Source organism: Peromyscus californicus, unplaced genomic scaffold (assembly GCF_007827085.1).
Source record: "Peromyscus californicus insignis strain IS unplaced genomic scaffold, ASM782708v3 Scaffold_6__1_contigs__length_162567912, whole genome shotgun sequence".
Classification (NCBI taxonomy): Eukaryota; Metazoa; Chordata; class Mammalia; order Rodentia; family Cricetidae; genus Peromyscus; species Peromyscus californicus.
In genome coordinates this window covers 40,251,771-40,266,076 of record NW_026294584.1, presented here as the reverse complement: position 1 = coordinate 40,266,076, position 14,306 = coordinate 40,251,771, and the positions used below count along the sequence as shown (strand labels likewise).

Genomic DNA, 14,306 nt, shown 5'->3' with positions numbered 1-14,306 from the left:
AGTCCAATTAAGAAATGGGCTATAGAACTAAACAGAGAATTCTCAACAGAGGAAACTCAAATGGCTGAAAGACATTTAAGGAATTGCTTAACATCCCTAATCATCAGGGAAATGCAAATCAAAACAACTCTGAGATACCACCTTACGCCTGTCAGAATGGCTAAGATCAAAAACACTGAAGACACCTTATGCTGGAGAGGATGTGGAGCTAGGGGAACTCTCCTCCACTGCTGGTGGGAATGCAAGCTTGTACAACCACTTTGGAAATCAATATGGTGCTTTCTTAGAAAATTGGCAATCCATCTCCCCCAAGATCCAGCTATACCACTCTTGGGCATATACCCAAGGAATGCTCAATCACACCACAAGAGCACTTGTTCAGCTATGTTCATTTTCAGCATCCATACTTTTTAAGTTGCCTTTGTCTTTTGTTTTAGTTTATATTTTCCATCATTATAACCCTTTCCTCCATTGTTTGAGCTTTATAAATTGCCCTCTTAACAGTAATTTGTTTTTATGTGAACCATGATGCTCCAACATTTCCAGTTTTTATTTGTATTTGACATGCCTTTTTAACTCTCTAACTTTATTTCTTATGATCTTTTTTACTGGGATTTTTATCATTTTATTTCAACCATTTTTCTTTAAAATGTTTATCAAATTTTACACACAGGATTTCAAATTAATTATTTTAGTAAAGCATATATGGAAAAGGCCAGCCCATGATATCTGTGTACTAAAGACATAATGTCTGTATTTATGAATGTATCTGTTTTCCAATGCTGAAAGACAGCTGCCTTCAGCCTTTTAAACAAATTGGTTTCTTGATGTGATTTATGGCGTGTTCCTAAATAAGACACTTACCTTGCTTGCTGCTTTCTATCTTGCTGTGATGTCAGTTTTGAATAACTTCTCATATGGACTATCTGGTTCTCTCCCACACCTGTCCTCCTCTGTAATTGACAATTCCAACACTGATGTACGTCTTCCTTACATATATCATGGTCATATAATTTCTGTTTAAAAATGTGCTCCCAAGTACACCGTAGTTAATTTTGATTTCTTGGAAATTTGTACTGTCCCCGTAGCTTATAACCATCAGTTTAAAAAGTTATTTGTTTCATTTCTTACTGATTGTTTTTCACATGAAATAATTAACTTCAGACTTTCCCAAAAGGACAGCTGGCTGGTTTACAGTTTCATGTTCTGTGATAGTCTCTGCCATGACTGTTTAACTAGAGCCCTTCAAATGAGAGCACGGCTGTACCGGAGTTCTGCCTTTTAGGCCATTCAGGAGAATCCTATGAATCTTGCTGGTTTCTTGTAAAATCACATTTGCCAGTGGTTCTGTGAGACTGAAAAGTGAAATATTTTTGAGAGTGTGAATACATAAAAATGTCTTTTATTATCCTTAAAATGTTATTATTATGCTTAACAATAAGTTTCCAAGACCCAGGTTAAAAATAATTTTACTTCAAGATGAATAAGTACTACATTATGTTCTGTATCTCGGGTTTCAAATAGACTACGCTATGCAAACTTTTTGGTGGCGGGGAGGGCAGGGTAGCAAAGTCTCCAGAATCATAGAAGATCTGTTCACTGCCAGGGTTTTGGATTCTCAACATGGGAAATCTCAAAATTTGCATATGTTCATATATTGTCTGGGAATCTCAACAAAACCGTTTGATTCAGAATTTCATCTAATTTTACTTTCACCAATCTTAGTGTCTTAGTGTCTGCTCCTTTCTCCAAGATGCTTGTTATGTAGATGTTGGGACTCTTGGGTTCTCTTTTAACTTTATTATTGCTTTACTTCTCACACATTGCCCTTTTTTTAACTCTAATTTTGAGTAAGCTACTTCATGTTTACCTCTTAATTTTTGTATTTACTTAACTTTATGAAATTATAATTAATAATACTTTATATAATATAATTCAGTATAAGTTAAAATAAAAATGACCAATACAACTGTAATTAATGTATTATTAACCATGATGATTATAACATATGTTCTTTAATGCTCTTTTAGTATTCTTTTACTAAAGCAACATTTTATCGTTTCATGCATGCACTTTAAGACATCTCAAGAGCCAGAAAGATGGTTCAGCAAAATGTCAGTCAGAAGAAAACTGACTTCTCTAATTTGTTCTCTGTTCTCTGAATGTAGAAATACCAATGTGCAAGCACACACTAAATGTAAAAAAGCAAGGATATCTCTGAAGTCACTTAACATCTTTTGTGCCTCCTTCTCTATGCACTGCTTCTGCTTTCTCCAAGTCCCTCCTGTTTGCTTCACATCTGTTTCCATCAAGAAAATCTTTCCAATGCCTGATAATATTTGGACTCCCATTAGAGAAAAATAAAAGCTCATTTAAAATTTTTGATACATGAGTATTTTTTGTTTCTCTTGTTTCATTGGAAAATACCTGATATCAAATCTAAACACACCAAATTTGATTTATTAAATCTGCTGGATTGGAATGCTTCAGGATAATAGCATTAATAGTCCAGTTCCAACTGTGTCAAGTGTCTTGGATCGAACAAACCTTTAGTAGACTTTCAGGAACTGTACCAGTTAGAACTATTTTCAATAAAACAGGCCAAGTAGATAATGTAGCCTCTGTTTTGGTCTTACATAAAAGGACACAGCTAGACCTCTCCTAAGAAGAAGTAAACTTTCACTGTAGTGATTGTGAGGGGAGGGGAGTCACAGGGTTATAAGGATTCTGATCCAGGACATACTTTTCTTTTAACCTTCTGTCTAAGGTGTGTTTTGTTAGTTCCCCACCACTATAACAGAGGCATGAGACACAGATTACAAAGAAAAAAGGGCTTCTGCCCACGATGAAATGAACCTATTGTTACTTGCTATAAAGGAGTCTCACATGGCCAACGATAGAGCATGCATATAAGTGCAAAACTGTTCACTTTAATGGTCATGAAGTGAGAGAGACAGGGACGCAGGGTCACTAAGGAAGACATAACCCTCAGTGACTAGATGCATGTTAATAAGCCTCATCTCTAAAGTTTACATACCTTCCCAAAGAAGCAGTCGTGGGAACTAAACTTTCACTATACTGAATTTGGAGAAATACTAAAGATCCAAATAATACCATGTTATGTGCGGGGAAAAAAAAAACAGAAACAAAACTTTCAATAAAAATATAAGATATATTGATCCCTTTTCTACCCCACCTTTCCTTTCCATCTCCAGTGAACTGAGTCTACTGGTAAGACTCCCCTCACCTAGGGAGTTAAAACTGTGCCTACTTCCCTGTTTCCTGTCTCCCCTATTTCCTACTCTGTATGTACTTAATATAGCCAATTTTCACGAACATTTAGCTGTCTACTGTTGTCCTTCACTGCTCTGGAAACTATGCAGAGAGGCAAAAGAACGTAACTGACTCTGTGAATCTACTCACCCTTATTAAATAGCAGTGTGATACAAGTAATGTTATCTATAGTCTTGTCCTCCTTAAATAAATTGGGAAAGAAATGTCCAACTCAGGATTGCTAAAACTCTCAGTGCTTTGTCTTATAACACATCGGCTTATAGTGGGCCCTCAGTAAATGTTACCCACCATTACAATCAGTGTTCTTGTTATCTTTGTGCCTTGCAGGTTTTGTGGTACAAAATGGCATGCTACTGAATGTGTGCATTCCAAGTCCATCTGTGCATGTTTCTACTTATTTTTATTTTTTAAGACTTATTTTTAATCCTGTGTGTGTTTGTGTCCATACGTGTATGTTTGGTTGTTTGCCTGTGTGTATGTGCATAAATGTATATATTTGTATGTTTGTGTGTGTATGTGTGTGTGTGTGTGTGTGTGTGTGTGTGTGTGTGTGTATGTGTGTATTTGTATGTATGTGTGCTCATGTGTTGTGCACCTTAGTGCAAGTGCCTGCAGTGTCCTGAGGCACTGGATTCCCTGGAGCTATAGTTAACAGATGGATTCTCTACTGTGTGGGAGTTGAGTCCTCTGAACTGAACCTGGGTCTTCTGCAAGAGCAGCAAGTGCTTTTAACCACTGAACTATCTTTCTAGCCTTTACGTGTATATCTTAATATTCTGAAAGCATTGTTCCCCCAAATCTTCTATAGGCTGAGATATATAGCCATCAAATCATATGAGCTAAGACTGAATAAAAATATTCTAATGAGTGAATTATTGAGTATGTTGTTTAAATAAACACAGAACATTTTGCAATGAACTATGTTAGTATATGTATGAATTGAGAGTCATGTCATGTCAGAAGAAGTAAGAAACATGCCACCAGTGAGCTTTTGTACTGAACGGACTTTCACATTATTGACTTTCCCCTCCAATTAGTAATGAAAGACCCATTTAACTGAACTTAGCTCCCATAAAACACTGACACTCTGTGTTTAATGCAATTAGTCATGTGACATTTAAATGGTATTTTAATATTTAGCTGTATTTAAGTTCAAAATATAAATGCTTTAAATGCTTTTTAAGTATTAAGTAATGTACTAAACCAATCTGAGAAGTTAAAGAATTAATTTTCATAGAAAACATCTAGATAAATTACTCCTATATAAGAACATTATTAAAAGAATTACTTGAAACTCCAACTGTAGTCATCTAGAATATATAATAGTGCATATAGCAAAACAATCATACAATAATGTCTTATGATTAAAAATTATCACTCCATGGTATTCAAATTAGGATGACCATGGATGTAGAACTAAGATTTTGTCTTGATATCATTGTAGCAAATATTTCATGGTGCTTAGGGATTTGCACATACATGGTGCTGCGAAGAGGTTCTGTTTAAGGCTTGTTGTGTACTTCCCAGTTGGCAATAATATTGCAAATCTCATTTCCTGCACTCTTCATTAGCCTACAAATTCTGTTGTATATAACCCAACAGTCATAATCTGGACATTGTATTTCCAAGTTCAAAGTCAAGATCTAGATGACTTCCTTCTTTGTATAGAACTAGAGGTAAATACAGAAGACCCATATGATAACTGCCAGAAAACAGCAGGCAGAGCATAAGTTGTGGAAGGATAAAAGCAAAACATAGCAGACCTTGATGAAATGCAGGAGCAACAGTGTTTAACCTGTCACTGTTCATATTTTTCAGAAGAAAACAAAACAAAAAACTAATCATAGATAGAATGTGGGTTCTTCTAAATGCTGTTCATCAGTTCTATATTGAGGAATTTGCATTTTTTAATTCACAAAATATTTTGAAGCTCTTGTGAAATTTTTCTAATATCACTTCAACATACATGGCTGATGACTTAGTCTCCTCAAAATTAGTTGCTTTGAAACTGTGGATAAAATATTCTAGTTACTTATTCAACATGAGCAAATCTCACAGGAACTGAAGTCATATGCACAGGGCCTGCATGGGTCTGCACCAGGGCCTCTGTCTTTATGTTGTGGCTTCTACTTTAATGTTTTCATGGATTCCTGAGCATGGTAAAGAATAGGTCTGATTCTTGTGCCTTCTCTTGTGCTCTTTTCCTTCTGTTAGTTTTTCTTGTCCAACTTCAATGAGATGGTTTTTATTTTAATATATTTCATTTTATTATAATTTTTAAATGAATGAATGAGTAAATCAATGAATGAAAACCTAACCGCTAAAGTAATGTTTAATGACTGAACTGTCATTTAGATCTACTGGGAGAGGGAAAATTATAGTTTTCTTATGGAGTGACAATGAGTGTATCACCCACTCCAGGGCAGACTTCATGTTCAGGAGTAGTTCATCAACACGTAATGGACTTTTCAATCTTTTTGTGCTTTTATTTGGATACAGTTTGGTGTGGGTGTTTTGTTTGTTTGTTTTTCTTTTGGGTGGTATTTTATTTTGTTTTCTTGCTTTGTTTTTTTTTGTTGCATTGTTTTGTTTTTTCAAGACAAGTTTTCTCTGTTTAGCTCTGATTGTCTTGGAACTCACTTGTTTCTTCCTTGAGAAAGAATTTAAAGTTGAGTGGATAGGGAGGGGGAAAGGATCTGGAAAGACTTGGGGAAGGGGAAGAATATGATCAAATATATTTAAATTTAAAAATGGTTTTAATACAAAAATTAAATAAGAAAGAAAAGAAACATTCTAGTTACCAAGCATATATAGGAAAGAATTTATTTCTTGCTCAAAGCCAGAAGACCTTCAACGCCAAATAGAACAATTACCGATGTATAGTTATAAGCCAATTCTTTGCATATTCTGTTTATTCACCAGTGTATGCCAAGCATGAAATTCTACAGTACCAACATAAACTCATACAAAGCAAAATTGGTGTCTTGCCACTATCAATTTACTCTCTACCTCATAAAAACATAAATACACAGTACAACCGCAATATAATGCCAATGAGTTGTAAAAGATGTATGGGCTGGGTATTAACAAAATACAGGGGTTTGTCTACTGTGTGGAGTAGAGTAGATGAGGTAAAATTTCACAGAAAAATTAAATTTTACCTCATGAAGAAATCAAAGGATGCTGATCAAATACTTTTCTCACAAAATTTGACTACCTCTGGGAATCACTGACCGCTTCTTCTTCTTCCCTAAAATTATGAATCTACTTGGCTTCTTGGCTGCTAGACTGGATTCTTCCCTGCTGTCCTTCAGACCACACCTTTCTCTCCTGCACTGAGCTTCCTGAATCTACCGTGTTTTACTGTGTTTAGGGTTCTGCTTGTGACATCTTCCCTTCATATTTCCTCCCATTTTGAGGTTAGAATAAATATTATGAATATTTATTTCCCTAATTGCCTTGCCCATGACTGAGTCTTTGTAATCTTAGCTCTAGGCAATTTTGACTCAGAAATTCATGAACCAAATCATGATTTGCTTTCAATATCAATTATTCGTCCATACTATCCTTTTCATTGAAGACCACCACTGCTCATTCTTGCTCTTTCATTCCTTCTTTATTCATTCAACAAATATTCACCAAAGATTATTAGGGACTAGTCGTCACATTAGGATGTAGAATGCAATAGTAGATAAGTGGCCCATAGTGTTCTGAAGAAAATGCAATTTAAATGAATGTTTAGCAAGGTATGCTCGTAATTACTGTGCAAAACCCACTAAGAATAAGGAGGACTTTTTAAAAGGAGGACTTAGTGTTCCTTCCCAGACCCACTGAACCGTAATCTCTAGCAAGGAAGAATGTGTACTTTAAGTAAACCTTTTAAGTGTGTCCCAGGTTATAACCTATAATCTTAAAAACATACTACTTTATATAAATTAGAACCAATCAAATAAGTACATAATTACATGCCATTAAAATGCTATATAAGAATGTTCTAAGTACTAAGGTAGTTTGACCCGTAATGGCTATCCGTTACTGTGGTGTTGCACGGGACACGGTTTCACATGGCTGTGGAGGTTAGTGATGGATTAAACTTAAGATGTGGGAGGGACTTGCTGCAACTGAATTTCAGATCAGAAATCTAAAAGTCATTTTGATTCCTTTCTTGCCCTTACTCTTTGTCTATTTTTGTTGTCTCTAAAGCATTTCAAGTCTGTACCACCCTCTTTATTACTATGCTGATGTGAAATACAGCTCTTACTCCAAAGGAAAAAAACTGACTAAACCTGAGCCGAATATGGGTGACCATTTTACTCAATGTATGCAGGGTTTCACTTTACTCTTTTGTATGTAAATAAATGCCCAGTAGTCTTAAATTAAAAAAAAAAAATCAGTTGGCCATGCATGCATGAATTTATTTCTAAATGATTATTTCTAGTTTGTTTATTTTATACCAGTACTGTAATTCTTGGATGATAGATTTTAAAATCAGTTTTAGTGAGTGAAAGAGATGGTTCAATGGTTAAGAAGATTTGCTGCTCTTCTAGAGCTTGCAGATTCTGCTTCCAGTGCCCATGTAGCAGCTCACAGTTGTCTGTAACACCAGGCAAAGGGGATCCAATGCCCTCTCCTGGCCTCTGCTTGCATGCACATGTTGCACATACACATATGTAAGCAAAACACATAAATATCAATATTAAAAAAAATCAGTGTGAGTACCAACTTTGTTCTTCATTTTCAAAATGATTTTGCTTTTTCTAGATCCTTTAATGTGAAATTTTGGATCCACTGGTAAATTTCAACAGAGAATCCACCTGAGGTTTTGATAGACATTATTTTTAATCTGTAGATAAATTTGAAAAATTATTGTCTTAGCAATAGTAGGTATTATTGTCTATGAGCATGGGATTTCTTTTAATTGATTAAGCTTTATTTTGTTTTATTTTTAATAATGTTTTGTAGTTTTAATGAATAAATCTTTTTTTTGAGTTCATTTTTTATTTTGCAATACAGTTCAGTTCTACATATCAGCCACGGATTCCCCCGTTCTTCCCCCTCCTGCCCCCCCCCACCTTCCCCCCAGCCCACCCCCCATTCCCACCTCCTCCAGGGCAAAGCCTCCCCTGCGGACTGAGATCAACCTGGTAGACTCAGTCCAGGCAGGTCCAGTCCCCTCCTCCCAGGCTGAGCCAAGTGACCCTGCATAGCCCCCAGGTTTCAAACAGCCAACTCATGTAATGAGCGCAGGACCCGGTCCCACTGCCTGGGTGCCTACCAAACAGATCAAGCCAGTCAACTGTCTCACCCATTCAGAGGGCCTGATCCAGTTGGGGACCCCTCAGCCATTGGTTCATAGTTCATGTGTTTCCATTCGTTTGGCTATTTGTCCCTGTGCTTTATCCAACCTTGGTCTCAACAATTCTCGCTCATATAAACCCTCCTCATTCTCACTAATTGGACTCCCAGAGCTCCACCCGGGGCCTACCTAGGGATCTCTGCATCCAGATCCCTCAGTAGTTGGATGAGGTTTCTAGCACAACAATCAGGGTGTTTGGCCATCCCATCACCAGAGTAGGTCAGTTCAGGCTGTCTTTCGACCATTGCCAGCAGTCTGTTGTGGGGGTATCTTTGTGGATTTCTGTGGGCCTCTCTAGCACTTTGCTTCTTCCTATCCTCATGTGGTCTTAAGGAATAAATCTTATACTATTTTAGCTAAGCTTATTTTTAAGCATTTTGATTTTAATGCTACAACAAATGAAATCAGTTTTATTTTTATTGTTATTATCATTTAAAGTAAGATTTTTTGCATTCTTTAAAAAAACATTATTCATTTTTATTTTAAGTATATGTGAGTGCACCATGTGTGTGCCATGCCCACAGAGGCCAGAAAAGGGTGTCAGATTCTCTGGAACTGGAGTTACAGTTATTTATGAACTGTCATGGGAGTGCTGGGAACCATACTCAGGACCTCTGTAAGAGCAGCAAGTGATTTTAACTGCTGAGCCGTATTTTCATAGCCTCCCTATGGTTTTTTTTTTGTTTGTTTGTTTCCATTTTTAAATGTTGTTTAAGTTTGAAATATGAAGTGAAAGTGACAATTTCTTCCTCTAGTATCTTCCTCAACTTCTTTCTTGGGAGATTTAAATTTTTTATTGTGTCTTACTTTGACTTCCTTAAGTTTATACCTATATCTTTCTGAGGCCATTGCAAATGGAAGTGGGTAAACGATCTCCTTCTCAGCATGCTTGCTCTGGGTATACAGACAGGCTGATTTTTATATCCTGACACTTTTGCTGAATGTATTGATCATTTCTAGATGTTTTCCAGTGGAGTTACTATGATCTCTTATATGTAATAGCTTATCATCTACAAATAGTAATTTGGATTCATTTTTTCTGGTAATTTTTAAGTTTAATGTTTCTGAGATTTTTGCTGGCTCTAACTTCTGTGTTGGATTAGACTCCCCTAAATCTCTCTCTTTCTCTCTTTTTTTTTAATCTGAAGCCTCAGGCAAATTGCAATTTAGGTTTATAATAATTACCTTTGAAATGTAACTTTCAAGTGTCCTTTATGATGAGTCCATTATCGTCTAAAATCAATATTTCAGCCACGAAGTAGAATATTTCAGTTTTTCAATATTTTTGAGAAGGTTCTGACTACATGCTTTTAGTCCAAGATTTCTTTCTGTCTCACTGAAACCCTCCAAGTAAATAAATTTCCCTTTAGAGTCATTAAAACTTAATGGAAAACTAATGGCGTTGTAAAAACAAAGTTAGTTTGATTCTTGGGAAGCAGGCAGGATGGCTCTGGTAGTGTTCTGTGATGATGTGACACGCAAAGCAGCATCACCTTTCTCAAAGGACTGTGCATTAAAGACATTTCAATTCTTTACTCCACCTTGGGTAGATTCAGATATTCCTAGCAAGATCAGAGTTTAGGGACCAGGGACTGCAATTCCTAACCTCAACAGTCCAGGGAAGATTCAAGAGAGGAAAGCATTCTGAAGTCATTTTCCATAAGAATAGCCCCATCACCTGGTCCTCAAAGGGAGACCACCTTAAAAGCAATAGGGGAGTGAGGCTGACATTGCACACTGGTGACTTTAAGATACATGACTGCTGTTACCTGGTTTACCTTCTCCATGGATTACCCAGCTGATGTTAGAGTTATAGTGGCCACAGACTGGGCAAAATTAATTTGAGCTGTGTTAGTTTTTTTATTGCTGTATAAAAATAGCTCCAAAATTTATAGGCATACAACTAAGTGACCATAATTAAACTTAATGGGTTTCACAAACAAACAAAAGATATGAAAGGAGAAGATGTAGCAGTTGGGGAGAGAAAGAGGATTAATGGGAGAGGGGCAAGGGAGCATAATGAATGTAAATATGCTCGACATATATTCACTTAACATATATTCTACACATGTATAGAACTGTCAAAAATATAGAAATTTAATAAACACATATTACCTTACATACACGTTGAGCTTGAGAATTCAGGAAGAGTTTAGCTGGGCTGTTCAAGTTCAGTGATTTCCACAAGTCAAGATGGAAGCAAGGGCTGAATTCCTCTGAGGGTGTGACTGAAGCCATGCAGTCACTTTCTAGGTGGTTCTGAACATGGCAAACTCATTGCTGCAGCTGGCAAGAGACTCCGATCTTCACCTCGTGCTTACTTGAGAGTTTTCAGGACACCGTGGGAGTGCTTTCCTGAGCATGAGTGACACGAGAAAACTAGGGTGAAGCAAAAAGTGACTTTTATGACTGAGCTTCAGAAGTCATGACTAAAATCCCTTGAACACCGCATTGTTTAAATAGGTCAGTCTTTCAGGGTGAGAATGGACCACATGTGTGCACAGATTCAAGGAAGAGAGGGCACTGGGGCTACCTGGGAAGATGACTGCCATGGGGCATAGTAATTCTTCTTGTAGACTGCTAATGAAGTTGGCCTTGGTGAATAAAATTTTCGCTTTCGTTATTTATTTATTTGTTTGTTGGTTGGTTTGTTTTGTCTGTGTCTGTGCCTCTAATAGGCTTCCAAATCCCAGTACTTTCAAATTTGCCCTCTGCACGTCCCATCTCTGTGTGGTACCTTTTTTGTTCTCCCTTTGGTATCCTCATTGGTAATAATTTCATTGCTTTCAGCCACCTTTAAGATTGCAAGCATTCAATAGTAAACATTTTCTTTAAGTCTTTTATTGAACATATCTTTGTCAGTGTATGCCTAGCATGTAAATATTGTTATATCCATGAGCCAATGAGAAGTCAGAGAATAACTGCTTGCATCATTTCCTTTCAAAATCAACATGTAGTCCTTTGAATTTCCCCAACTATTTTAGAAAGATATGAATCAATGTTTATATACTTCCATGTCTTAATTTAGTGTTTGAAAGATTTTGACTTATATATTTGTGTTTAGTTCCAAAAGACCTTTCCATGGGGGATTTTTTTGCTTTGTTTTGTCTTTATCCCTCTTATTTAATTTTTAAAGCTTTCATATTAAAACTGTTTGGGCCAATAAATCTTTCTTTGATATCATAGTGGTCAGCCATGAAGAGGTAAGTGGAAAGTAATGACACTCATCTAGTTGATGATCCAAGTGATTGATTGGATCCAATCATTTAACACTTTTATAAAGTCAATATCAGGGAAAGAAATGAGACTCTTATTATGGTAAACTGTATTTGTACTGTCAGCCTTCGGTGATTTATTACAAACCTGTGGCTAGGATTAGGATATTATAAATGGGGAAAAAATGAAAGGCTCATTAATTTTTTATACCCACAGGTGGAAGACATGCGGTGGGCTAATAGAGAACACACGCACCCAGCATCTGTCTGCAGCCTGCCGTGCAAGCCCGGGGAGAGGAAGAAAACCGTGAAAGGGGTCCCTTGCTGCTGGCACTGTGAACGCTGTGAGGGTTATAACTACCAGGTGGATGAACTCTCCTGTGAACTCTGCCCTTTGGATCAGAGACCAAACGTCAACCGTACAGGCTGCCAGAGGATCCCCATCATCAAACTGGAGTGGCATTCTCCCTGGGCCGTGGTACCTGTGTTCATAGCAATATTGGGAATCATTGCCACCACCTTTGTGATTGTGACATTTGTCCGCTATAATGACACACCTATCGTGAGAGCTTCTGGGCGGGAACTTAGTTATGTGCTCCTCACGGGGATTTTTCTCTGCTATTCAATCACTTTTTTGATGATTGCGGCACCTGACACAATCATATGCTCCTTCAGACGGATTTTCCTGGGACTTGGTATGTGTTTCAGCTATGCAGCACTTTTGACCAAAACAAATCGTATCCACCGAATATTTGAGCAGGGGAAGAAATCTGTCACAGCACCTAAGTTTATCAGTCCAGCCTCCCAGCTGGTGATCACCTTCAGCCTCATCTCCGTCCAGCTCCTTGGAGTATTTGTGTGGTTTGTTGTGGATCCCCCACACACCATCATTGACTATGGAGAACAGCGGACAATAGATCCGGAGAATGCCAGGGGAGTGCTCAAGTGTGACATTTCTGATCTGTCACTCATTTGTTCACTGGGATACAGTATCCTCCTGATGGTCACTTGTACTGTTTATGCCATTAAAACCAGAGGGGTCCCAGAGACGTTCAATGAAGCCAAACCTATTGGATTTACCATGTACACCACTTGCATCATTTGGTTAGCTTTCATCCCCATCTTTTTTGGTACAGCCCAGTCAGCAGAGAAGGTAAGCAGCAGGAAATTCTTTTGACAGCCCTTTGCCTGGATTTATTAAATTTTGACTTTATTTAGAATTATTTTTCCTACTTTGAGTTCATTTATATTCTTTCAAGATGCTTTAGTCTGTGGGGTGTGTGTGTGTGTGTGTGTGTGTGTGTGAAGGTTACATTGAGTATGTATGGCCTATGAATGACCCCCCCCCCACACACACACACAGTACCACTATTGCATGGTCTTTAGCAGGACTGAAGATTGACAGACTTCCTATCATTTTCTGGGTCTCTTTTCCTATCCCTGTTATCTACAATGTCACTGTTCTTTTCCAAATGTTAATTAAAAGACAGAGGCAGAAAGGGCAGATGGGCTCACAGAGGTGAGCTGTCCCTGAGAGATCCCACTGCAAAGCAAATGACATCTTTTCTGTTCTGTGGAAACTCTGAGAAAAAAAAAAAATTCCTTGACAGTTATGATTCCAATCATAGAAGCCGAATTTATTGCAACACAACCAAAACCAAAACATACTGAAATGTGTTCATACACTCCTAACCACTTACCACATCTCCCCAGCCCCTGTTCTCGTTAATTTTACATTTTCAAATGATCACGGTCATGAATAATTAAGATAGCAGTGGACAATTATATAAAGTTGTTTGTATTTGTAGGTGAAGATCAATTGACCTTCTTGAAGTAATTTCCTTTGTCATTAATCTTCAGTTCACATTTTCCCACATTAAACACTGATAGTAGAGAAAATATTCATAGGCAGTGTGTTGTTTGTTTATCTAGATGCATGCAGTTCTACAGATGAGGAAGCTGAGAACCAAAGTTAACTCTGAGTTCCCAGATTTGGGAGGTGGGATGAAGAAGCTTGTAGCACACAAGCTTAGATGTTAGATGTTAGACGTCTATAGAGATAATCCTTCAGCCTTAATGTGTATGTAAGAAAGATCTCTCAAAGAGAGGATTTAAACATCTGCCCACCATCCATCATTAGAAAGTCATCAATGATCTCATGGGAAATTATATTCCTGGGACTGTAAAGGTAAAAGTGAGGTCCTGTGTAACTTAAAATCTCAACCAAGTCAGATGAAAAGTTCTCCACAAGGGGACAACGAGCTTATTAGGATGACTACTCAGCCTTCACTGGATCTGTGGGACTTGCAACTATGTTTGGACATAAAAAAAAAAAAAAAAAAAAGAACTTTAGTAAATTCTGATGACTAGCATGAACTCGTTATAGATTTGTGATCCCCACCACTATCCTGATGGCCTGGCTTTATGGGGGCCAGGGACAT

The 14,306-nt window shown here is 37.4% G+C and overlaps 1 protein-coding gene across 1 annotated transcript in view; it reads left to right on the top strand.

The window, feature by feature from the left end:
* Positions 1-14,306, top strand: part of Grm8 (glutamate metabotropic receptor 8) — a 797,537-nt gene that overhangs the window by 702,224 nt on the left and 81,007 nt on the right. The window contains exon 9 of the mRNA XM_052720824.1: positions 12,083-13,018. Within this exon, the coding sequence (XP_052576784.1) occupies positions 12,083-13,018 (936 nt within the window). The remainder of the gene's footprint in view (positions 1-12,082; positions 13,019-14,306) is intronic.